This window comes from Euleptes europaea, chromosome 7 (assembly GCF_029931775.1).
Source record: "Euleptes europaea isolate rEulEur1 chromosome 7, rEulEur1.hap1, whole genome shotgun sequence".
Taxonomy (NCBI): domain Eukaryota; kingdom Metazoa; phylum Chordata; class Lepidosauria; order Squamata; family Sphaerodactylidae; genus Euleptes; species Euleptes europaea.
The window spans coordinates 26,552,696-26,577,717 of NC_079318.1; the positions used below are offsets into that span (position 1 = coordinate 26,552,696).

Below are 25,022 nucleotides of genomic sequence, written 5' to 3' on the forward strand. Positions count from 1 at the left end.
AAGAAAAATGAACCAAAGGGAAAAGACATTAAAACATAACCTAGTATGCAGAATTAAAGACCTATCTGAGATATGCTCACTTCTGTGAATGCTTCAGCATTAAGACAAAATAACTTGTGATGAATTGCTGCTATTAAAATACCACATGTAGCCTTTAGTTAAAGGTTAATTGCTTACCATTTACATAAAAGTCATAGAATTGTTTCTCTGCCCTATTTTAATATGAAAAAATCTTATTTAATACAGATCAACAATGGAAGGGATTCAGTGAATCATCTAGTTCAACCCCTCCTCAAAGACAGGATTACCTATATCTTTGTTTCCCAAGTGTTGCCCCCATCTGCAAATATCTAAGTCTATGGATTGGGGCCACTCTCAAAACAGATTGTTCTACAAATTTGGGGTACTCCCTAGGTTTGCAGAAAAATGTAAATGTTTAAAAAATACATTGGGGGGCTTAAATCCCCCCCCAAATTAAATAAAGCATTGTCTGCGCATGTGCCCATAAAATGATACCAGCCAACAGCCTTCCCATCCCTCTCTCAATCTCCAAACTGGCCTTTGTCACCCATAATGACAGTAATCAGTTTCTCCTAGTGACTATGGTATATCATGCGAGAAACAGAAGTTCGATAGCATCACCTTCTACTCTAGGACTTATGTTTATCATAGACTATGGTACACCATGGAGTCTGCCCTCCCAAAGATGCCATTTCCTCTAGGGGAATTAATCTCTGCAGTATTTAGATCAGCTGTAATTCTGGGAGAACTCCAGGCCTCACTTTGAGATAGGTAACCCTACCAACAACAGTAGATTTACAACTGCATAAAGGATTAGCAGACCACTTCATTCTGAAATGCATATAGCATGATGACTACTATATTCCCATCAGTAGTATAGTATTTCTCTATATGAATTCAATACAATCCTTACCGTAGATGGCGATTTTTCTAAAAAGATCCTTAAGAGAAGGGATAGCTCTTCTGAACATGTTCTTGAGCTCATCAGAGATACCAGCAGATCTACCAATACTTCCTGGCACACTGAGAAGAAACACGATTTACTACAAGTTATTGTGCATTATTCCAAACAATGGCCCAAAAAAGCTACTGAAATTGGCCTCTCGCTGGGTGACCTTGGGCTAGTCACAGCTCTATTAGAGCTCTCTCAGCCCCACCTATAGTACCTCACAGGATGTCGGTTGTGGGCAGAGAAAGGAAAGGTGATTGTAAGCTGGTTTGAGTCTCCCTTAAGTGGTAGAGAAAGTCAGCATATAAAAACCAACTCTTCTTCTTCTACTCTTGATCTGCAGCCTCACCGCACACCTTCTAAACTGTTCTCACATACTGATAGCAGCCCCCATATTTCTGGCTAAGTTTCTTCCAAAAGCCAGGAAAAGAATGGATTGCATCCATAGTTATCTTCCATGTGTCATGTGTGTGGGAAGAAGCAAGGGAGGGATTTTTCACTTATTGTCCAATTCCACTATCAAACCCTACGCTATTCCTTAGTGCTCCCCCCGCCCAAGAACAGCATTTAGGAGAGTGCTGTGGGCTGCAGTAGAAAGGCAAAGACAAAAAAGATATGTTCCGCATACTTTTGATGCAACCTTCTGAGGGCAACCGCTGCTGCAGCAAAAAGAGCTGAAGGCAGGAAAAAAATAAAATACTCTGGTTTGCCTGCAGAAGTGCTTATGTACACCTAAATAAGCATTCTGAATTGCAGCCAATAACAATATTATCCTACTGCAGTGAAGTGGAGTACTTAGCACAAAAATACAGCAGTGGATTAGTTGACTGGGAACAATACAGATATTGTATTTTATCCATCTTTTGTTCGGAATGTTCCATTTTAACTACTATATAAGTTCCCCCACCCACACATACAGACAAAGTAAGGTACAGCGTATTTGTACAGAATCATTACAGCATTAGCAAAAAGTAAGAAAGGGGCTTGAGATTTATCCCTTTAAAGAATCAGAAGGCAATACGCAACTCATTTATTTGACTTCTACCCCGTCCTTTCCCAATCAAGGTCGGGCTCAGGGCAGCTACCAATGAATAAAATGCATACAGTTTAAAACAGATACACTATACAACGTATAGTTCAACATTTAAAATCATTTCCAGCATTAATACTAACCTTTCCAGCATTAACCAGCTGGGCAAGAGGGCACATATAGATATTAAAAAGCGTTCTTATGAACAGTAGATCTACAGAATTCTATGAAATTGCTTCATCATGACTTGTCTCTTAACTTTCTTTTGGCATTACTACAAACCGCAGTATACGGTAGCTTTCAAGCCATTTCCAGTATTAAGAACAAATTTGCTCAAACACAAAGCCTGAGCATAGTGACAGTATAAAGACAATCTACAGACTTAGTTTTCACATACGGTACCTTGTTATAGAACAGTTTTATAGAGAATATACTTGTAACATACTATGCTACTCTTTAGTAACAGATACACTGCACTGAATAAGTTTAATACTTTAGACATAGGCCTCATCGTCCACACTACATCATTTCAGATTTTTGAAGTTACAAGAATTGAAAACTGACTGAACTCATTATATGGAGAAATATACTTTTTTCACAATAAATATCAGACCATCCTGTGAGAAATTATGGTAAATCTTAAATGTTGTCAAATAGAGGGCACAATGCAGTAATGTCAAGCCTATTTAAGTTCTGCTAAAAGCAGTGGAATTTGCTTGACTAAAGATTATGCAAGATTTTTCAGAACTTCCAGAGAACTCAACATTTGCACATAAAATTTAACGTTCTCGCATAAAATTTAACATTTTCATTTTAAAATATAAAATTACTAATCTGAATATATGCATTATAGTTGCTGTCCAAATGTTGGAATGTATAAAAAGCAGAGATCACTGTTAATTAGAACTCACCCTGAAAGCTGGAATCGATCTGTGTCAAAATGTGGTGGAATCCTCCCAAGAGACTCTTCACAGCTCCCTAAAAATATAAAGAGCAATTATTGAGCAATTATAACAAATTACCATAATTCCCACCATGGAGTGAGAAAGTGTGGCTATAAAAATGGCTTATCACTGAGTTGGCTATAAGCCAGCGCCACCTTCCTTTTCTAGCAGGCTTTTCTCAACGTTTCTCCTGCTTCTTCCTGTCTGCTACCTCAAATACAGTTACCTCAAATTCCTAGTTCCTTCCCCCTTCCTTTCCAGTTGAAGTCCACTAAATGGTGAGAAGATACATAGACAACATGGCCTAGAGGTGGGAGCAGAGGAGTATACAATAAGCAGAATTTGTTTTCTTCAGACCTTGGAAAATAGGTCATTGCTTCCCTGCGTCCCTCTGCATGCTACGTTTTAGAACCTTTGTTTCAAGGCCAATAAAAAAAAAAGAATAGCAATCTTTGCATCTTCCTTAGTGTAAGAGGAGTTGGTTGAGATACATGTGTTTAGGTTTGGAATGGGGGTAGGAGTTGAGGTAGCAGCTGCTATCAGGAAAATGCCTCTTCCTTCACTGAAATGTTGAAACTGCTTATTTACACACACACACACAGCTTTCCACACTACCTTTTTACCCACTTTGGCAAAAAGACTAGAGTGAAAGATATTGGCAGATGTGTAGGATACTGTTCCAGAAAATTCTCAAAGCTCAGTTCCTTGTAATTTATACTTATTCATACCATATATCAAAATAATCGTAAGAGTAACTAGGCTGGCACCTTAATTTTATTCACCTGCTGCATAAGTAATGTTGCATTTTTTTCCTTCAGCTTGATTACTTTCAAGAAACTCTGGAAGACATGGGTGAGTACGTCTAGGCTTGGGCTGCCAACAGTGAGTAACTGTAATTCCAACATGCAGATTTCAGGGTATATTAGTTCCCCTTGGGCAAGGTTTTCAGATACGTCACTGCGAAAACTGGAAAAACCAAATGACCCTTTTTCTGTCTTAATGTCTGTTTCTGGGGAAAAAGACACATGGTTACATACTAAAATCCAGTCATTCAGTTACTTCCTAACTTACTCATAACGACAATAAAATAGTGGGCCAAATTCTAAAAGCGGCCTGTGATGGACAGGAGAAGATTCCGCCCTCTGTTCTCCCCGTTCAGAATAGACCAATCAGATTTGAAAGGCTGGATGGAATGCTGAAGTGAGGGGGGGGAACCCTGAGGAGTTTAACAGTCAACAACCAACGGACAAAAACGGGAGTTGGGTTTGGGAGGGAGAAGGGATAGGAGGTATCCAAATGAGGCAGAATCCAGTAAGGACTGGGGTGTATGATTTTAGACAGGCAAGGTTTGGATGCTGTTCCTTGACGGAAACAGTGAATTATTAAAGGTCTAGTTGTTGTCTTTAAGTTTGACATGCTGAAAGAACAAGCATTGAAGTCATTAAGAATAACAAACCTGGCTCCTCTAATAACTGTGCCAGCTATCAGACTACTCTTGTTGATGGTTGCAGGACTCTTGTTGACCGAGTGTCATATGGCAGATAGGGCAGCAATGGGAGCCGGGCAAAATATTTCCATTCCTTATCAAGATCATCCATTTTTGGATCATGTTGGGTATTGAGGTGCTAATTCACCACCATTGCTACCACACAGAGACAATTTTGCATCCAGCTGTTTCAGGCAAAAACATACAGCTCTACAAGCTGTTATAACAAGCTGCCTGTTATAAAAAGCTGTGTTGTACTTTTTAGGATTCAAACATCACACTGACAATTCTAGAAATAATTCCAGGCTTAGTAATAAACAGATGTGAATTTTATGCTCATCTGCCTCTTTTCATAATAATCAAACTGAAGGAATACAGCAGCGAGAAGCTTCTGCAAGCTAATAATAATGACTTTGCAACACCGCAGGAGTTGCTGCCACCATATATCCTCAGTTCCTGACTCTCACAGACTACTTACATGAACCAAAAGAGGGCAAAAATAAGCCACAAAAGACTAACTTGGGCATCAGTATTTAAAAACAATTTATTAGACAGTATTTGAACAGGAGATTTTAATGCAGTTGTAACAAGGATATTCTCATCATGTTCTAGAGGGAAAAAATTACCATCAATTCTTCACTGCAGTGGAAACCTGACTCACTGGGATTTTAAGACAATAGCTGAGAGAAACTAAAAAAAAATACACAGGCTCACTTTCACAAGATGTCAAAGCAAGTTTTGTATTTAAACTGAAATTCTCAAGCCCTAACTAAAATATCATAAAAATCCAGACCTGCTGACGTATGCTGCAATACATTTTCCCTTAACGTTCCAGTATCAGATGCCGCACACACACAAAAGTGCATCTGAAGCCCCACAGTCAAGGAGCTTTCCATTGTCTAGGGATCATGGTCCATGCCATGCAGGAGGGATGTTTCTCTATCCATAAGAAAGAGCTGGAAAAACTACTTTGCCTTGGAAGCTCTATGTATGCATGAATGCTGCTAGAGTACATGGGTACATTTTTATAAAATCAAAGTTCAGGCTTACCTTCGTCCTTGCTTTCACTGTCATCAGGATTGCTTTCACTGTCTGCATCATAACCCTCCTCCTCAGCAAAAATGTTAAAGCTGCAGCACTGTGATTCTTCAGCTTCTTCAGATAAGTCACCTGGCTGAGGTGCGGGCTCCTTTTCAGTCTGATGAACCTGTGGTACACATAGCCCATTGAAAAGCTCCACAGAAGAATATGTTGGGCTTCGCGGGATATTTGGATGCAATAAAATGTTGTCTAACAGGGAACTAATTGGAAATATCTGTTTCACCATATGTTATTTAATCCCTGCAAATTCCAGTTACCACCACTTAGTTGTGTATACTATTTTACTTGTGAACATTATGGAGAAGTAACAAGCTGATTAGCCCTGACCTGGATGGCCCAGGCAAGCCTGATCTCGTCAGATCTCAGAAGCTAAGCAGGGTCAGCCCTGGTTGGTATTTGGATGGGGGACCACCAAGAAATACCAGGGTTGCTGTGCAGAGGAAGGCACTGGCAAACCACCGTTAGTCTCTTGCCTTGAAAATCCCCAAAGGGGTCGCCATAAGTTGGCTGCGACTTGACTGCACTTTACACACACAACAAGCTGATTAGACCTGGAAGCACAACGATATAAAGATCCCAAAATTATGGTAAGCTGCTATAAGAACTTAGCAAAATTGCATTTAATGTATTAGAGATCTGCTGCTAAAGATGGCTGGTTTGCTTCTTTGGCCTCTGTGGCTGAGTCATTCAGCCCTAAAGTTCTTTTATTTATTTTGTTTGTCTACTTCTTTTAATTCAACACCCAATAGGCCCTCCAGTCTGTAAGGGAAACAATGAGATATTCCACAACCTCTATTTCTACCTTGACTCTATATATTCTGTCTGTCTGTCTATCACTACGAGTACCTACTGTGTGTGTGTGTGTGTGTGTGTGTGTGTGTGTGTGTGCCATCAAGTCACAGCTGACTAATGGTGACCCTGTAGGATTTTCAAGGCAAGAGACATTCGGAGGTGTTTTGCCATTGCCTACCTCCACATGAGCTGGACCTGCTTTTTAACCCACTATTGTCCTGTTATCATCCGATCAATCTGCCCTACTCTTACTTACCCATCCCAGCCTTCAAGCTTCCATACCAACTCAAGAGCAAACACATTTAAGCAACAGGAAGAGTCTGTTCTGCATGCACAAGGTTCCAGTCCTTGGCACTTCTAGTAAAAGGACTTCAGGTAGTGGCCACAGGGCTAAGATTCTGACCAAGACCACTGCTAGTCACTGTACTAGACTACCGAGGCCACTGATCTGACTCAGTACAAAGTAACTTCTTCACACTGCTCCTGCCCTAGTACAAGCTTTCACCCACGAAGTCCTAACCTAAACCGAATAATTTGCAGACATCTTATTTACAGTTCCACCTGATTCCAGGCCTACAGAATGTCTATGAGCATTCCATGGCACACTATTCTTACCTTTTCCTTTTTCTCTTCAGAATGATCCAGATCAGCAAAACATGTTCCCAGTGCAACTCGAAGCAATGAATCAAACAAGGGTTTCACCAGTTCAGTATCCATTATTTTAGATTTTGCAAGCTGGTCCCTCATTTCAAGTAATATGTCCTCCACACTAACATTCTACATTGAGAAAATACAAACAATTACGTTCACAAGTTTACTCTGATAATGAAAGTGACACTAAAAATCAATTACACTTGCTCTCCATCTGCATTCCTGGCTATGTCTGCAGTTGGTGAAAGCAAGGAAGTTACTAGCTAAGCAGTTTGTATGCGAGTTATGCTCACGGTAGAGATCCTTGTGATTATTTTAAGATTGCATACTTAATTTCTGTTTAGAATTCGCAAATGATATTTGTGGTTCAGACTCCTTAGAGCAGCGTGAGTCCATCTGATTAGAAATGAATAGAGAAATGGCAAAACTCTGCAGTACAAATCGGAAAGGAAGATGTGACAAAACATTCATGGCACGTATTGTGAAACAAATGTATACTTCAAGTTTACCATGGCACCTAAGGCCAGAACTATACATTAGATTTAGCTCCAAATTTGTTTCCTTTTTCCAAAGGACTGCATTTCCAGAACTGCATTTTCAAGGGACAAAACTGTGAGGGGAGGGAGCAGCTCTTAAATCCTTTCCTCCCTGGCCATTTTCACACTGAAAACTACCACTCCAAGCCACTTTTATTTCTGCTGGTTAAACTCCCCCACCCCCAGCAGGGACAACAGCAGCTCAGGGAGAAGAGTAATAAAGAGTTGCATCTCTTCCCTGCCCCAACTTCATTCTTGTCCTTGAAAAAACACCCCTCAGTGGCTACATCTGGAAAAGAAAATGGAATAAATACAACGTGAAGACCTATTTTTAATATTCTTACAGAGATGCATTTCACAATATAGAAGAAAACCCATTTCCTATGGGGTTTCTATACTGGAAAAAGCAACATTCTCATTCAGAGGAAGAGTCTACTACAAATCCTTTAAAATGCTGATATAATGCTGCTGTTTTAATGGGGTTCTCTAACATTCATTTTCTTGGAAGTTCAGTTTGTGTTCAAAATTACATAGAGTTGTAAAATCCCCAACAGTAGTTGTTTTTGTACCAATTTCTAAAACAGCTTTTAATTGACACTTCTGATACAACAGTTTCATGAGTAGCAATGCTTATTACCTGGAGAAGAAACTCCGTTTCTGTCTTCTGCTGGAAGTTATTTGCACTGTGTAAACAAATTGCTAGCAGAGCTTCCAGAAGTCTTATACCCTGGAGTGACCATTCACTATCCTGCGATAAAGCCTTTTTTGATTCTGCAGGGCCATCAGTTGACATTTGTTCTGCGCTCGGCTGGTCGCAGGAAACCCACTGAGGCTGTCTTCCATTCTCAAGATTCACATCAAGACTGTCACGATCTGATTGGTTCACCTCTTTGCTCAGAATCAGGTGTGAGGAGACATTTCTGACAGAAGGCTCAGCATAGGAATCCTCAGTTAAATATTTCCCACTTCCACTGGAAGGTTGTTCCCCTTGTTCCTTTGCTCCTTTTTTGGCAAGTTCCTGAATAATCATGGCTATTAATCTATGACATACTTCAAAGCCACCAAGTCTATGGAACTGTCTTTGGAAAACAGAGCTGCACAGATAAATCCAACAACACATTGACCAAATATCTGCTGCCCTGTGGATATGTTCTGAGGAAGGCAAAGTAAGACTCTCTGGAGACAGGCACGGCAGCCTGTGGCTCAGAGGTTCACTAGCAGTACTATCATAACCTGATGTATCTTCAGAGTCATTAGCTGAATCTCGATCAGCATCTGCCTCCTTACTGACACACAAAAAAGCTACACAGAGAAATATGTTTATCATGTTGATGTGTACGTCAGAACTGACTGATTTCTTCTTCTTTGGATAATCTTCTTTGAGGCAAGCATAAAATTTGCTCAAGCTTTGAGGCACATCTGAAGTGGCTTGCTGCCTACGAACCAAAACACTGACATCTAAAGCAGACTTATTTTGTTCACTGTCTAAGCTATCTAGATCAGGCATCACTTGGTCAATCTGCTCATCTCCAAGACAAAATATTAATGTTTCAAATGCTTTCAAGGAATAACTTCGTACACAATCCAAGTAATTTAATTCAGTCATTTGATTCACTCCATTGCAGTTTAAGAACAACTCTCGTATGATTCTACAGAGAAAAAAATGACATTAAGTTATCAACTGGTAAAACAAGGAAAACACTGAAAATACAGTTTGCCATTCTCTATTGGCTCCTTTATTTCCTTCACTTCACTAGTCAAAGTTCAGGCTACAATCCAACAAAGTTAGAGGGAATTTAAACCAACTGAACTAATATTTTAAATGAATAAAAGAAAGACTAAGCACTTCTAGATTTGGGATTAATTTGGCTTTTTACAATAGACAAATCCTGTTTAGGTCTGATATTTACGAAGTTAGCTATTGACTGAACAAAACATCCTTGCGTATTCTAAGCTGAAATAAACCAAAGCTCAAGCATTTTTCAGAAGTAATGTAAGATCTGTGTATTTGCTTTTGGTCACCAGGGTTAAGCTTTTAAGCATCTGATGTTTTCGCTTACACTTTTTTGCTAGTTTTTCTCCCTAGATCATGTCACGCCATTCTGGATTCATAACCTAACTCGAGGGAAATAAATAAATAAATCCTCCTTTCCATGTCACTTCTACAAACTGCCACTTACACTTTCCATAAACTTTTTTCCCCATTAAGTTTTTATTGTTAATTTGGGGAGGTTATCAGGATACTGCATTAACTGGGATAAATCTCATGTCCTGCCTTTGATATCTGCAGCCTGTGGCCATTTGATTTTGATGCTTAAATCTGTCGACGACCCAAGAGATGATGTTCTTCCCTAAATCTTATCACAATCCTCAAAATCAGCTGAGATCATACTAGATGTCACACAGGTGTGACGATTATCTTTTAAAAAAATAACTGAAAAGAAAAAATACAAAAGGAAAGGAAGATAGAATAAGAAGTTAAGGAACAGAAGAGGTTCTCACAATGGAGGTAAAAACCAGCAGAGGAAGACAGCATGTTAACAACTTGACAAAATACATCTGAAAGGTTTATATACATATGGCTGTTTGGGGGGGGGAGTATAAATTGATTAGCCATGGGCCTAGAACACCAGAGTATACACGCAGTGCAATCTTCTGCATATCTACTCAGAAGTCCCATTATGTTCAACAGATGAAAAGAGGATGGATCTTTGGTCTGATCAGTCTGGGTTCTTCTTACATTCCTTTATCCCTTAGAAGCTCCTTGATCCATTAATCTTGAGCAGCATATACCCAATGTTTGAGGGATATAAGGACTGAAACAAATCTTGCCGCTGACAATGTAGCCTTGGGGAATTCTTCTTACATTCATAATATTTTTGCTTTTTAAAGATTTGCATTAATTATAAATATTAACAGGTTCGTGGTTTGTAAATTATTCGTACGTTGGATCCTAAGGTGCTTGCCTGCATGCGGAATGCATCTTCCACTCATAGAAACTGCTTTACATAATCACACTAGAAAAAGGAAAGAGCAAGAGTCCAATAGCACCTTAAAGACTAACAAAATTTCTGGCAAGTTATGAGCTTTTGTGAGCCACAGTTCACTTCTTCAGAAGTTCTCATACCCTCAGAAAGTTCATACCCTGCCAGAAATTTTGTTAAGTCTTTAAGGTGCTACTGGACTCTTGCTTTTTTCTGCTGCTACAGAGAGACAAACACAGCTACCCATTGTGATCTCGAACAAGGAAAGTTAAGCTAAATCCAAAGATGTTCTTCCACTTGCAGAAGAGCTTGAGCAACCCCTTGCCCAAGTTTAAACATAAGATCCACTACACAGCTTATTATAGTACTGTATGAACTCTTGCACAAGTTGTTGCACAAGAGTTTGCAAAACTATGTTAGCAACTATTTGTATTTTGCTCACAGTTCACAGGGGTGAATCAAATGGCTACATCTTTCTTTGTATAATAAAGCAAAAGGTACCAAAATCTTTCCATTAAGAGTAGATGGGGGTGGGGGGCGGGGAAGGAATTGTGAACTAAGATTTTATGTGGGATACAAAAACTATCTATGTTGTTAATCAGTATGCTACAGAATTACTGTTTTGCTTTTGTGGGGCAGGATCTAACCTCCCTCACCACTGTGTGATGAATGCACCTACCCACAGGCCTGTGCTGGGGAGGCTATTTTACCATTCAGCAGTAACTACCTGCACCTCCAGAGACCTCCTAGACCTTTTGAACAGCTTAGAACTATAGCCAGAAAGGGAGAAGAGCTTTTTAAAAGTCCTTACACAAGCAGTAACAGCTTAGCACTAACCTCAATTCAGCCCAGTGTGTACGTTTGTCAACGTGCATATTTTAACATTCAAATCAATGTCAAAATCCTGCAAGACCATCTCTGTTCCATTTCCATTTAATTCAGCAGGTCTTCTATAGCAGTTCCACACAAACCCTACTAAAATACTATTCAACTTGTTAATCAGTACCCATTACCTAAAGATGGGCATTTGTTATTTAACTACATCCATAAATTTCAAGCCAGCCTTCCAACTTTCATGGCGGGGGGCAGAAAATGTACAAGCATTTCTTTATTGCACAGCTATGTTGAAAATCAACAAACCTGGATTTAAACAGTGCAGGTAGAGTCTGTAAATAGATCTGGAGCACTTCCGGTGGCAAACACCTTCTGTGGCAGCTGCCCATCTGACTGAGGGCTGTAGCAACACCCAGCTGCTGGGAGTAATGAGTTAATTCAACACCTCTCTGGAGCACTGGGTTGAATATATAATTGTACAGTTTCCACTGAATCACTTGGTTGCCTTTTTGGATCAAACTGCAAACGTGACTAGCTATCTGCATGGAACGCAGCTTGTCGTCTTCTTCAAAGACAAGGCTTTGGTATGTCTCCAAGGCGTCCCATTTGAGCAACATGTCCTCAGATCCTCTGCTAGGCAAAATTCCTTGAAACCTACGTGGAGCTGAAAAATTTGATGCGGGTACAACATCAGCAGCATTCCCCTGCAGGACGTCATCTAGTTCAGCAATCTGGTCACAGTCAATGGTACAAATGTTGCAGGAGGCCTGCGTCAGTTTCTGAGGAACTTCCGCTCCACCCAGTTGGTCCAATATAAACTTATGGAGGACGGTTAATATGTGTGGCTGAAAGTTTTTTAAGCACTGTAACTTGAAAGAGTGCAGCAAGGGGACAATTACAGACTTGGGGTCCATGCAACAACATATCCCAACACTATGGACACCGGATAAGAGCTGGAAACATGTGCTGCCAAGAGACGCTTGTTCCAGCAGACGGAGACACTGATGAGCACAAACAGCAATGCAGCAGCACCTGTCAGGGTAATGAACTTCCCCATCTGCCATTTCCTCAAACGGGTTCTTAGAGACCTGGTTTTTAAAGGCAGAAACCGGCAGCCCCGAGAGGTCTCTGTGGTGATGCATGAAGTGAGAATACTCGCATCGCCGGTGTCGTTTCCTTGTGCACACAGACTGATGAAGTTGTTCGGACTTCACTTTTTTGATGGTGCTTATTATTTTCATGATGCTGCTGATCAGGGCTCGGAGGTAATCTGGCACCCCTGGGTGAGCCTCAGAGCTGCCAGCGACCAGCCTTTCCATCTGCAGCACTGCGCTTTCAAACAGTTTGAACCCCTGGTGTTGTATGAAGTCGTGAACCAGATCCATCGCTTGACTAAAATAAAGTGGGTTGGAAGCTGCACTCTGAAGACAGCAGATCAAAATCTGCAGAACTCCTTCTACGCACTCGGGCACAAGCAGGGCTCTGTGACAATACCTTGAAAACACACAGTCATCCCAACCCCCCTTCTGTGAAGGCCTCCTTTGTTTCGGAGCAATGGGACCACGCTGTTTTTCCAGCAAACATTTAGTTTTTAAAGCTGCTTTAAGTAAATCAATAAGGTTTTTTCTCAAATTGCCAGGCATCGTCTCGGCATTGCTAACATCTACAGCCATAAGATGCAACACAGTCCTAAAAAGCATCCTCTGGACCAGAGCAACCGGTTCCTCGGTCCAGCTCGGGGAAACAAGTTCGTTTTCTGCGGCACAGCTTGCATTGTAACAGTCTGCAAGTTTGGACAAGAGTTCTGTTAATGTGGATATGACATTTGCTGCCAGCGCAGGCTTGTGGTTCAAGGCAGTATCAAACCTACATATTTTTTCCAGCAATGACAACAAGATGTGACACAGGTCAAAGGGAGAGTTCTCACAGCTGCCAGCCAGTGATGCAGCTGGGTCACTCAAAATTTCAGAACTGGTTTCTTGAACTGGAATGATCTGTTTGGAGTCTTCTACATTTTTTTTATTAGAATTCTGGGCCTCCTCGGCTTCTGAAAAACTACCCCTGCAGGCAATGTATTGTTCCTTAGGTGGGTTTGTTAGAAAAGGCTGCAGGAATTGGGACCTTCTATGCTTAGCCATTGCAGAAGTCTTCTCATCTGAATTGCCCTCTGAATCAGAGGTGGAGAGCTGGGATTTCCTGGCATGCCTCACAGAATAGCGATGGGTGGTTTTGTGCTGACGTCTGCTTTTTCGGGAAGAGTTTAATTTTAAAGAAGCCTGAGTGGATAGATGACAGCTTTCTTCTACACTTTGTTTTTCCTGAGCAAATTTCAGAGAACTTGGATTTGTCTCTTTGGTCAAGCATATATCGGCAGAAAAGGGCAGATTAAAATCTGTCAAAAGAAAAGAGACACTGTTGGTATTTCGCAATCAGATATCAACATGAGCAATACAACTGGAGGAGCCATGTGGCACAGAGTGGTAAGCTGCAGTACTGCAGTCCAAGCTCTGCTCACAACCTGAGTTCGATCTCAAAGGAAGTTGGTTTCTGGTAGCCGGCTCAAGGTTGACTCAGCCTTCCATCCTTCCGAGGTCGGTCAAATGAGTACCCAGCTTGCTGGGGGTAAAGGGAAGATGACTGGGGAAGGCACTGGCAAACCACCCCGTAAAACAAAGTCTGCCTAGTAAACGTCGGGATGTGACGTCACCCCATGGGTCAAGAATGACCTGGTGCTTGCACAGGGGACCTTTACCTTTTTTAACACAATTGGATATCATCGCGACATGTGGGAAATTGTAGGTCTGTACAAAGGCTGGCCCACAGTTTTTACTACAGGTAGATTAAAGAATGGGGCCCAGTTGTTTGGTATTTGCTCCCTTTCACAATGGAAGCTCTACAGGAGATCCAGGGAAATGACCCAGGACTGAAGGTCACATCTGGCCAAGCACATCACCTCCATGCTTGGATCATGTATGAACCAGGCCTTAGCTGTCGTTCTTTTATAGAGCATACTCATGTTCACGCATTTTGAGATTTCTGAATGTTAAAAACATCTTTCCTAGCTTACATTTTCATAAAGTAGACCATCAATGGCAAATCATAATACTAGTTGCAACACTGCACACATTTAACCTAACAGGCAAACTCTTGAAGACCAAAACTGGACACCAAATCCCTGCACTGTATAGACTGAAAGATTGGGGTAAAACCCCAGCTCAGTCTAGAGGCCAAAGGAACAGCTTTATTTATTTTAGTTACTTCATTTATACACCTTTCCCCCCAACGGGGACCCAAAGCAGCTCAGACTGTTCTCCCTCGCCACCATTTTATCCTCACAACAACCCTGCAAAGTAGGTTAGGCTGAGAGAATGTGACTGGCCCTAGGTCACCCAGCAAACTGACGTGGGGAGTCAAACCCGGATCTCCCAGATCCTTGTCTGAAACTCTAACCACTATAACCACACTGGCTCTCTTATTCAAGCCATAAGTTCTCTTGCTCAGTATTCCACCTGCAAATCAGGAACAGCGACAAGTTACTCAGTGTTGCGTTGAGCATTTCATAAAATAAGAACATAGTGGAAAGTCACAGTACTAGTACAAGACACCCTGGTATCCATAGATTCTCCCTTCCAGCCACATCCCCATGTGCCATGTCCCACTCTATTCACAAGGCTTCTATGATCCCCATAGATCAAATTGGGCGGGGGAGAATGTCACTTCTGCTTTTCTACTGCAAATTAGTGCTCCACTCACAGTCCTTAGGACCCGAGCTATATTTTTAATTAACACGTCACTGTTGCAGATGAATCTCTTCAATAAAGGATAACTTACCTATTGCCTTTTCTTCTTGTACAGGTATTTTCCATACTAGTGGCAGAAGAGAGAGGAGGAGAGTAAGAAGGTCTTCTCGACAGGTCAACTCCTGTGTTGAGAGACAGAGGCTTGTTTGTAGTCTTTTTATAGATTTTTTTTTAAAAAGAGGTCATCTACTAGAGATACAAAAGTTAATGTTTCTTTGCTTTCGTTTTATTATTTCCAAAGTTTCCAGTACCTACTGCTCTAGTATGATACATGAATCAGCAAGACAAGTTCTAAATTCAACTGCTAAACAAATTCCCCAATGACTATCAGGCCTAACAGACAATCAGCCAGTCTAACCTAAAGGCAAGGGAGTATTTAGCATATTCCTGCTGCTATGAAGTTTTTCATGCTGAAAGAATTCACCACTTGCGGGAGAATACTATCATACAGAATAAATAAATCATCCCTGCTAGTTTGAAGAGACGCAGATGAAGCAAGAAGTAATTGAAATGTTTAAGTTACTATTACAATACTGCCTCCATAAAAATACACTTAAACAACTTAAGCTATATTTCACACACAAGCCAAGACCAACTTCAAGAGTAACGCCACTGCTCTGAAGCGATAGGCTGATGTTAGTCTTAATACAGGTTGTGTATCCCCTTCGGATTTTTTTCAGATTTTGGAATATTTGCACATACATAATGAGATATCTTGGGGATGGGATCCAAGTCTAAACACTACATTTATTTATGTTTTATATACACCTTATACACATAGCCTGAAGGCAATTTTATACAATAGCTTTGTGCAGGTGGGGCATCGTGGGGAACCAATGGCATGACCGGCCTGCACACGTGCCCTTTGTGGGGGCTCAAAACGTTTGGGATTTTAGATATCGGATTTTCGGATAAGGGATACTCAGACCTGTACTATTCTTGTGATATGTGTGAGAAACAGAGCATGGCCTTCCACAACTACTCTTAACGGGGGCAACGTGAACCCTCCTCACAAGGTGATCTACAAATCTTGGGGAGCATTCACAGTTTTGATGATACAAGTTGAGATTTTAAGCAGCCCCTTCTCATACTTGTAAGAGCTTCTGGCTGCGAGCAAAGGACAGTGATTTTATACTGCTCATCCCGCATCGACAATAAAATCCCACATTCCTCCACCACGCTCTTTAAAAAGTGGCACACAACAAGTAGGAATCAAATCCAACATTCAAGGCCATCAGGCACAAAGATCTCACTGAACATATGCCTGAGGTCTGTACACCGTACGCACATATAATAAATATTCCTATATAAAGTTGCCTGGCCTGGAGTGCAGTAATTTTGTCCTAAGTTTTTGTTTACTTGTTATGAACCAGTTACCTCAGATCTTCTCCGGGCCTCCCCTCCGTCGAGCCCTTACTTTGAGCTCAACTTTTGGCCAGAGCATGCATTTCTTCAGCGGGAGCTCCTGAGTTGTGCATCACCCCCCCCCCAAAGTAGTACTCAGGGCCCCTCTGCTGTTTGTCTTTCATGAGAAATGTAAGGGTTCCTCCCCCCACCCCCCAGTTAATTTCATAAGGAGGGTATTATTTCAAGGAAAAGTTGTACAGCGGTGTTTCTCTTGTCTTTTAGCCATTACCTGCACGGCATGTTGTTTTGTTAAGTGTTCTTGGTCAGCAGGAAAGGTGGCAGGTAAATATTTTAATAAATAATAAGGGGCATTCAGTGAAAAGACTATGTACTTGTGGAGGGGGAAGTAGTGGATTAAACATTAAGAACCACTGATCTTTCTAATCACCCACCCCAAGCTCTGCTACGGTTAAGGAGTCCTTAGAAATCTATCATCTTTTTCTAGAGGCACAGGACTGAAAAAAGTAGATTTCATCCAATATCCACAGCCAGATGCATTTTAGTCAGTTTGATCATTTAACAGGCAGACATAAACCGGCTCACAACCTTTCCACATTCTCTCCAGGTGCTGTTACTGCAATATTTTCCATGGTAATTATACTTTGTCACTGCTTATGGATCTTTTACTGCTGTGGTTTCAGAGAACGGGGAGAGCAGACTCTAAGAGCCATTGTGTGTAGTAAAAGTTAAAATGTCAGACCAGTAATGGGAAGACCTTGGTTCACTCTGCCATGGAAATCATTATAAGCCCATTGACTTCAATAGATTTAGAAGGGTGTAACTCTGTTTAGGACTACACTGTGGGTTATCTTGGGGCAGGCACTACTCCATCTCAGCCTAACCTAACTTGCTCGGGGAGGGGGGTGGAGCAAGGAAGCTCTTGCTGGCAGCAGGCTAGCAGCCGCTGAGTTTCATCTGGACTAAATTTGTCTTCTTTTCCCTGCAAGTAACTATAAAAGCTTGGGCATGTTCACAAACACTTTGACATTTACAAAAGCACATTATATTACCTGATCGATGATGGAATTAAGTTTAGTAAGCAAAATAAATCCACGACCTTGGACAAGGTACTGTCCAAGTGCTTCTATGTGCGTTTTCTCCTCTTCTTCCTCCCTGGCCTCTGCCCTTTGGTCCACGGCATTGCAAAGGTGGCTGACATCCGACAAAAATTCACGTGCCAGTGCATTACTGGCACTGCTCATGTCTGAGCTATTAAAAAAAATAATTAAAAAGTTAATCTCAGAATATACCTGTTTTCCAGGCATCAGATTTAATGCAGTTTTTGGAGAACTAAAAACCTGCATGAAAAGTTTCTGCAGGCTACCAGCAAGAAACACAGGATTTGTATTCATACAGGAGCAGAGTTACAAAGAAACACAAGTTGAAGTATATACTTATGGGCGATTAACGACACAAGAATGAATTAATAAATTTTAACCTGAAATAAACCCCATGTGGAATGGTATAGTATAGCCCGATCTTGTAAGATCTCAGAAGCTAAGCAGGGTCAGTACTTGGATGGGAGATCATCAAGGAAGACCTCATGCTTACTTCAGTTATAAGATACAGCTGTCAGTCATGTTATGACCCTTAATGTTTCCATTTTCACATTCCATATTTTTAAAAATTGAATTTAATAATTTACTGCAGATATACATTAATGACTACAGCAAGCTGTAAACTCTGAATTTTTCAGAGTCAATGTAACCTTGCACAGATCATCATGTTTATACCTTTATTTCCAATGTACATAATATTTAATACTCACCAAAAATTACACTTTTTCTCTCATTGATGGTACTATATGAAGCGTTAGACCTTCCCGTCAATGACTGCCCTATAGAACAAAATTAAGAAATAAACACATAACTGCTCCAGCTTTCCTTGCAAACGGACGCTACTGCCTTATCTTTGGGTTGCCCTTCTGTACGACACCTAAGTGGACTTGATTCCTAAATTCTGCCCAGGCCCTCCCATGGGAATCTTCTCCAGTTTTCTCTGACAATACCAACAACTCTACATGCTTGGATTCCTTATTGCCCAGAACCAGCACTAGCAATGGAAATTCTTGGACAAACAGCATCTCACAAGTTAGAAAAATCCCCCAGAAGACTCTACACAAAAACACGTGCTCAAGCAACTTCCTTTGCCATTTTTTGTCCCCCCCCCCCGCATTTATAGAGCCCCGTGGTGCAGAGTGGTAAGCTGCAGTACTGCAGTCAAAAGCTCTGCTCACGACCTGAGTTCGATCCCGACGAAAGTCGGTTTCAGGTAACCGGCTCAAGGTTGACTCAGCCTTCCATCCTTCCGAGGTTGGTAAAATGAGTACCCAGCTTGCTGGGGGTAAAGGGAACATGACTGGGGAAGGCACTGGCAAACCATCCCGCAAACAAAGTCTGCCTTGGAAACTTCGGGATGTGAGGTCACCCCATGGGTCAGGAATGACCCGGTGCTTGCACAGGGGACCTTTACCTTTTTTACATTTAGAACACCAAATTAGCAGATGGGGTAGGTTTTTTAAATCAGCACCCATTTAATGTCAAACTTCTTCTCTTTTTGATGAGCTTGTAGCCATCTCCAAAAACAAGAAAGCAACAATGAATGTAAGGATGGACAGTAGGAGTATAATTAGTAGTTTTCCCAAACAGAAAGTTAATTTTAGGAAATGTAACTGAGTGCCAGGTGTCACAATACACAAAATGGATTACAAGTGATGATGAAAGCCAAGCAAGCAGCCTTTAGCACCTCTTTAAATTTGACTGCATACAAGCCATATCTAAATGGTTGGTTATAGGAAGAGCACCTTGTAATAAACAATCCAACACATCACCAAGGCTTGTGTGGCCCATCTTACAAAGAAGCTTTTAATTGTCTGCCCCTCACAGGGGTTTTTAAATTCAGAAAAAATTAAGAGAGACTGGGGGTCTGGGGTCACTAGTTTAACTTGAATAGTTTTACCAAACTAAGTACATGAAATAAGTGCATGAAATGCAGGTGCCTTTCTCTAGCTCTGGTAGCCTCTGAGTTCCAGGGAAACTAGGAAGCCTTCGTAACCCACAGGCCTTAGCGTAATGAACCTTACAGCATCCCAAGTTAAAAAAAAAAAACATCCTTGCCATTACCGCCAATAAAGAGCATGGAAGTCGGTTCTCACCTTTAAATGACAGCAGGTGGTCTGAGCTCCTTGATGGATTACATGTGCTGCTTACAGGTATACCTGCCTGCAAGGGGCTCTGTTCGTTTCAGCAGAAGGAACCCAATATGTATTCCTTTATACATGTTTAAGCTCTTGCCACTGAAAGGAATCAACATCACATATATAGCAGTTCTCAGCAGGTGTCCCCAAATTTGGACCAGTGGGCAAAGTAGCTAGCACTTATTGGTCAAAAGCAGCCAAAGATAAAAGGATGATTGTAATCGTCCCTAGCATTGCTAACACACATGGGTTGGGAGACAGGAATAAAGGGATAGAAAACAGCTGGCAAAGCCAAGCACCAGCCTGTTACCTAGTAAATATCATTAATGCATACTTATTATTTTATTTTATTTTTGGCAAAAGAGCATTAGTAAGACAAAGAAATATAATCTTTTCTGCCTTAAACACTGTAACCTTTTTCTTAAAGCAGGGTTAAACATCTAATTTGTTAGTCATGAACAGATTCTTCAGCTGGCTCTGCTTGCCTTTCTGTCATTTTACAATATGATAGATATAGAATCTGGGTTTAAGAATGAACTCAGTAGCTGATTATCTTCAGCATTCTTTTGAGGCAAAAAAATATGTTCCAAAACCTCTATCCTAGAAAGAGCACATTAACCCACCAGCACCGGCAGGTCCATCGGGCTGCTATTCAATAACTTTCATAGCCTCTCTGTGATAAATACAAGGAGCAAGCATTTCTGAAGTGACCTCTCCTTTCCCCTCTTGTATATCTTCCCCAACCAAGAGGAAATCAGAAACTTTACGGAAGGTGGGTTATGCATTCACTCCACTGTGCAACATAAACCATTCCTTGGTGTTTCTTTCCCTCCTGCCTTTCAATTCAGAGTACCATTTATTTCCAGTTTTAGGACTGCTTGCAGGAAGGTGCTAAATATGAAACATTAATCTGCACCAAGTCATAGTTTGATGTAAACAATGACCACACCATTGATTTATGCAAGATCCACCAGCAAATCTCCAATCTCATCAAGCATATCACCCCACACAGCTCAAATGAAAGACTCAGTGCTTCAGCACACTGCGCCCTTGGATGGTAGATATGAAAGATGAGGTCCACAGTGGTTTTAAAACGTGCTTCCTTCATGGAACCTACATATTGGCAGCATTTACCAGGGCTGGTTCCCTTTGGAGAATAGCACACTGGAGATTTATGGTGTTTTGTAGCATTGGTTTTATTCACAATAAAAGTAGTGCACAGGAGGAAGCAAACCGACACCCCTACAGGGCAATAGATCTGCTGACCTAAGTCAGATCCCCAGAGAGAAAGAGATCCTGTAATCTTCATTTACTTCAGCCAACCCTCAGCAGTACTGACTGCTTCGCTTCTGTTTCTTTACACGCAGAGGCATGCTAAAGAAGTTTGATTCCAATCAAACCTGCCCTCTTCATTCTCCTTTCACGTGCGAAGGGGAATTACCCCCTCCTCCATTCATTTGTATGGGTGTGAAGGTCAGGGAAATAAATTCTATTTGAAAGGGGTAGCGGGCTGCCTAGTTTGACCAGAGTAGTCTCTACCCCAACCTCCTACTAACAGACTGAACCGACGCGCCTACCCACATACAGCTTTTTCATATATCGCATGAGGGGAACAGGGTTAAAAAACCCACTTTTAATCATTACCAGGGATAGGAAAAATAAGGAAGTTCAGTATTAGGGCTTAAAACTATTTACAAGTAACACATAGCTTTGCTGGGTAAAAAGGTAAAGGTCCCCTGTGCAAGCACTGAGTCATTCCTGACCCATGGGGTGACGTCACATCCCAACGTTTTCTAGACAGGGTGGTTTGCCAATGCCGTCCCCAGTCATCTTCCCTTTACCCCCAGCAAGCTGGATACTCATTTGACCGACCTCGGAAGGATGGAAGGCTGAGTCAACCTTGAGTCTGCTACCTGAAACCAACTTCCACTGGGATCGAACTCAGGTCGTGAGCAGAGCTTGGACTGCAGTACTGCAGTTTACCACTCTGCGCCACGGGGCTCTTGACCTTTGCTGGGTACATTAAGATATAACATTTCATATGTTAACTCTTGGATCACAGACCAGATAAGCTTTTGTTTTTGTGGTGAAAATTGGCTCTCTCACACTTTCACAATTCTCATAATGTAAATATGAGCTCTATCAATTATTAGACATTCCCTTGGAAACGGGGCCCTGAGAGGACTTCATTCTCTTCCCAAAACATTCATTCTGCTAGCCTGCTTTATCCTAAAAGACAGACTCAAACTTCCAAAGTCACCTAAGAAAAGGATAACCTGCCCCACTCACTATAAGCACAAACCCTCTGCCCAAGCATTCACCGAGGTAGCCTGTTTACACTCAAAACAGACTCCAAGAACTATGCCGACTCCGGAGAGAGGTTCTCTCCCAACTAACACCCTGGAGATGCAAGCCCTATTCAGTCTGGCCTCTCGGTGCAATAGCTTTTTCTTTCTCATCCCCCTCCCACATCTGGCTTCTTCAGTCTTCCTTGGGCCCTGATCGGCTATTACCTGCTCTGCACATACACCAAATAGGCATACAGGAGATTGGTGATGGAAACAGTGGGGAAGGACAGCTGCCCATCTGTCAGAATGAGCAGTTGCCAATCTTACACACTTGCAGGCTGGCACCTTCAGAAGGCTTTGCTCAGATGAGTGAAACTGTTGTGACAGAGCACAGTGGGAAAAGCAGCCCTGCGGATGTGTGTCCAAGGCCACTAATGGCTTTGTAGGTTATGATAACCAACACCTTGAAGTGAACTCAGTGACAGGATCAGTAATAGTTAACTAGTTTTCTCGGAAGTTAGCTGGCTGATTGTTGCGGGGAGAGATCAGCAGCAAACAGCTGCAGGGGAACTGTGTGGGAACATATCCCAAATGACACTCTAGTCACAGAGAAAAGCAACTATGAAAACTGGCTAAGCCATCACTCAACATGAAATAAGGGCATATTCCAGGGTACAATGTGAAGATATTTCATGACCAATATGCAGGTTCCATAAAGGAAGAATGTTTTAAAACCACTGTGGGCTATTATTTGCCAGCCTTAAAGTATTCCTTCCGTCAGAATTGTTATATTGTTGATGGGCACAAAGGTGACAGCACATTGGTAAATTAATTTAAAACATTTTATGCTGCCTTTTTACCCAGTTTAGGGTCCCTAAAGCAGCAAAATATGAAAAACATTAAATCAAACTGTCAAAATACACAGTACAAAAACATTTTAGAACAACTATTAAACAGACCACCTACATTAGGGGTGTCAAACATACGGCCCGCGGGCTGGATCCAGCCCTTTGGGAGCTCTTATCCAGCCCACGAGCCATCTGAGGCACACACACACAAACGAGTCCCAATCTGGGCTTGCAAGGCATATGACAACCAAGTGTAATGTCATATGAGGCCCCGTAAAAAATGAGTTCAACACCCCTGACCTACATCATTAAAACAACTACCTGCATAATTAAAACCTGTACAAAGGAAGAAGGGTTGGTGAGTGAATGCCAAACAAAACAGGTAATTCTTCACCTGTTGGCGGAAGCCAATGATAAGAGGGGGACAGATCCTCCATAGGGAGAGAATACCATAATTTTGGTGTCATGACCAAGAAAGCCCTACATTGGGTTGCCACATGAGTAGCCTCAGACAGGAGGAGCACCCAACGAAGGGCCCCTGAAGATGACTGCAGTGATTGGGTAGGTTCATATGGGAGTATGTTGGCCCCAAACTATATATGGCTTTAAAGATCAATACCAGCACCTTGAACGTGGCCCAGAAGCTAACTGGGAGTCAGTGTAGGTGGAAGAAGACTGGAATGATAAGGTCCTTCAATCCACTCTAGTCAGCATTCTAGCTGCAACATTCTGTACCAATGGTAGCTTTCAAATGCTCTTCAAGGGCAGCCCCACGTACAGCGCATTGCGGTAGTCACTCTACATGTTACCAGGACACGTACCACAGTGGCAAGATCTTTCCTGTCCATGAAAGGCCACACCTGGCTCACCAGCCAAAGCACCTCTGGCCACTGCTGCCACCTCCTCATTCAACAGGAGGCCTGAGTGCTGCAGCACCCCCCAAGCTACAAGCTTGTTTTTTTAGGAGGAGTGCAACACCATCCAGAACAGGAGGCTTGTAAGTTCTTGGGTCAAGCCTTCCGCTCAGCAGTAGCACCTCCATTTTTGGCAGGATTGTGTTTGTTTATTAGCCCTCAGTAGTAGAGGTGGGACCATGGCTCAGGGACAGAGGACCAGCCTTGCATTCCAGAGGCCCTTAGCATCTCCAAGTTTTAAAAAGATCAAGAAGCAGATGGTGTGAAATACATCTAACTGTAGAGCCTAAAGAGCTACTGCCAGTCAGAGAGGACAATACTGACTTTGATAGATTAATGGTCCGACTCTGTGTAAGGTGGCTTCGTATGTGTGTGTGTGTGCTTTATAGTATGTAGTGTGCTTTATAGTATATAGTATAGTTATGAACACACAGCTGAAGAGGGCAAGGGCTTGTGTCAGAGTTTGGTGTTATTTCAACACTAAATCAAACTGAAATTATGTTAAACAAGTGAACACCTATTTGAAGTGACCCAGCAAAGAAATATATGAATTTTCAATGGCCATCACAGAGCTTACCTTTGCAAACTGTTAAATTAATGAAAGAAAAACAGTGGTTTTAATTTACATGGTAATAAAGTACCAAAGTTCTGGGCATTACTTAATCATAAACAGTGAAAAAAGCCCCTTCAATATTTTAAAAAGAAACCCATAAAAGTGCTATTATGTCCTCTGGGAAGGGGTAACAAAGTGAAATTCTGGCTCAAGGAGAACAATAAAGCTTTCATGCAATATCCTGGCAGAAGCATTCTTTAAATTATCTTTTCAGCCAACTTATGTGGCATTATGCCACATAAGGATAGTGAGGTTCTTAAGCAGCTAGATGTCTACCCATCTTAGCCCAAGCTGAACAGAACAAAGTTACTGTCTGATTTATTGAACTGACCAATGAAACGAAGTCTCACCACCATAAGCAAATTTTCTTATATTATTCAAAAGAACTAAAGCAATCCTTATAATCTCACAGAATCACAGTGTTGGAAATAACCACCAGGGTCATCTAGTCCAACCCCCTGCACAATTCAGGAAATTCACAACTATCTCCCCCCACACACATCCCCAGTGACCCCTACTCCATGCCCATTCATTGCTCACACTCTTTTACACACACACACGCACTTTATTAGGATGAATGTTGTGACACCATTGCTATAATTGTCACAACATTCATCCTAATAATGTG

The 25,022-nt window shown here is 41.6% G+C and overlaps 1 protein-coding gene across 2 annotated transcripts in view; it reads right to left on the bottom strand.

Annotated features, from left to right (window-relative positions):
• LYST (lysosomal trafficking regulator) overlaps nucleotides 1-17,737 on the bottom strand; it is a 96,962-nt gene extending 79,225 nt beyond the window's left edge. For both annotated transcript variants that reach the window (XM_056852338.1, XM_056852339.1), the window contains exons 1-9: nucleotides 17,546-17,737; nucleotides 15,160-15,250; nucleotides 11,635-13,720; nucleotides 8,148-9,159; nucleotides 6,939-7,100; nucleotides 5,481-5,637; nucleotides 3,727-3,953; nucleotides 2,912-2,978; nucleotides 935-1,044 (exon numbers count right to left, since the gene is read on the bottom strand). In XM_056852338.1, the coding sequence (XP_056708316.1) occupies nucleotides 935-1,044; nucleotides 2,912-2,978; nucleotides 3,727-3,953; nucleotides 5,481-5,637; nucleotides 6,939-7,100; nucleotides 8,148-9,159; nucleotides 11,635-13,720; nucleotides 15,160-15,250; nucleotides 17,546-17,737 (4,104 nt within the window). The remainder of the gene's footprint in view (nucleotides 1-934; nucleotides 1,045-2,911; nucleotides 2,979-3,726; nucleotides 3,954-5,480; nucleotides 5,638-6,938; nucleotides 7,101-8,147; nucleotides 9,160-11,634; nucleotides 13,721-15,159; nucleotides 15,251-17,545) is intronic.
• Nucleotides 17,738-25,022: the final 7,285 nt, after the last annotated feature.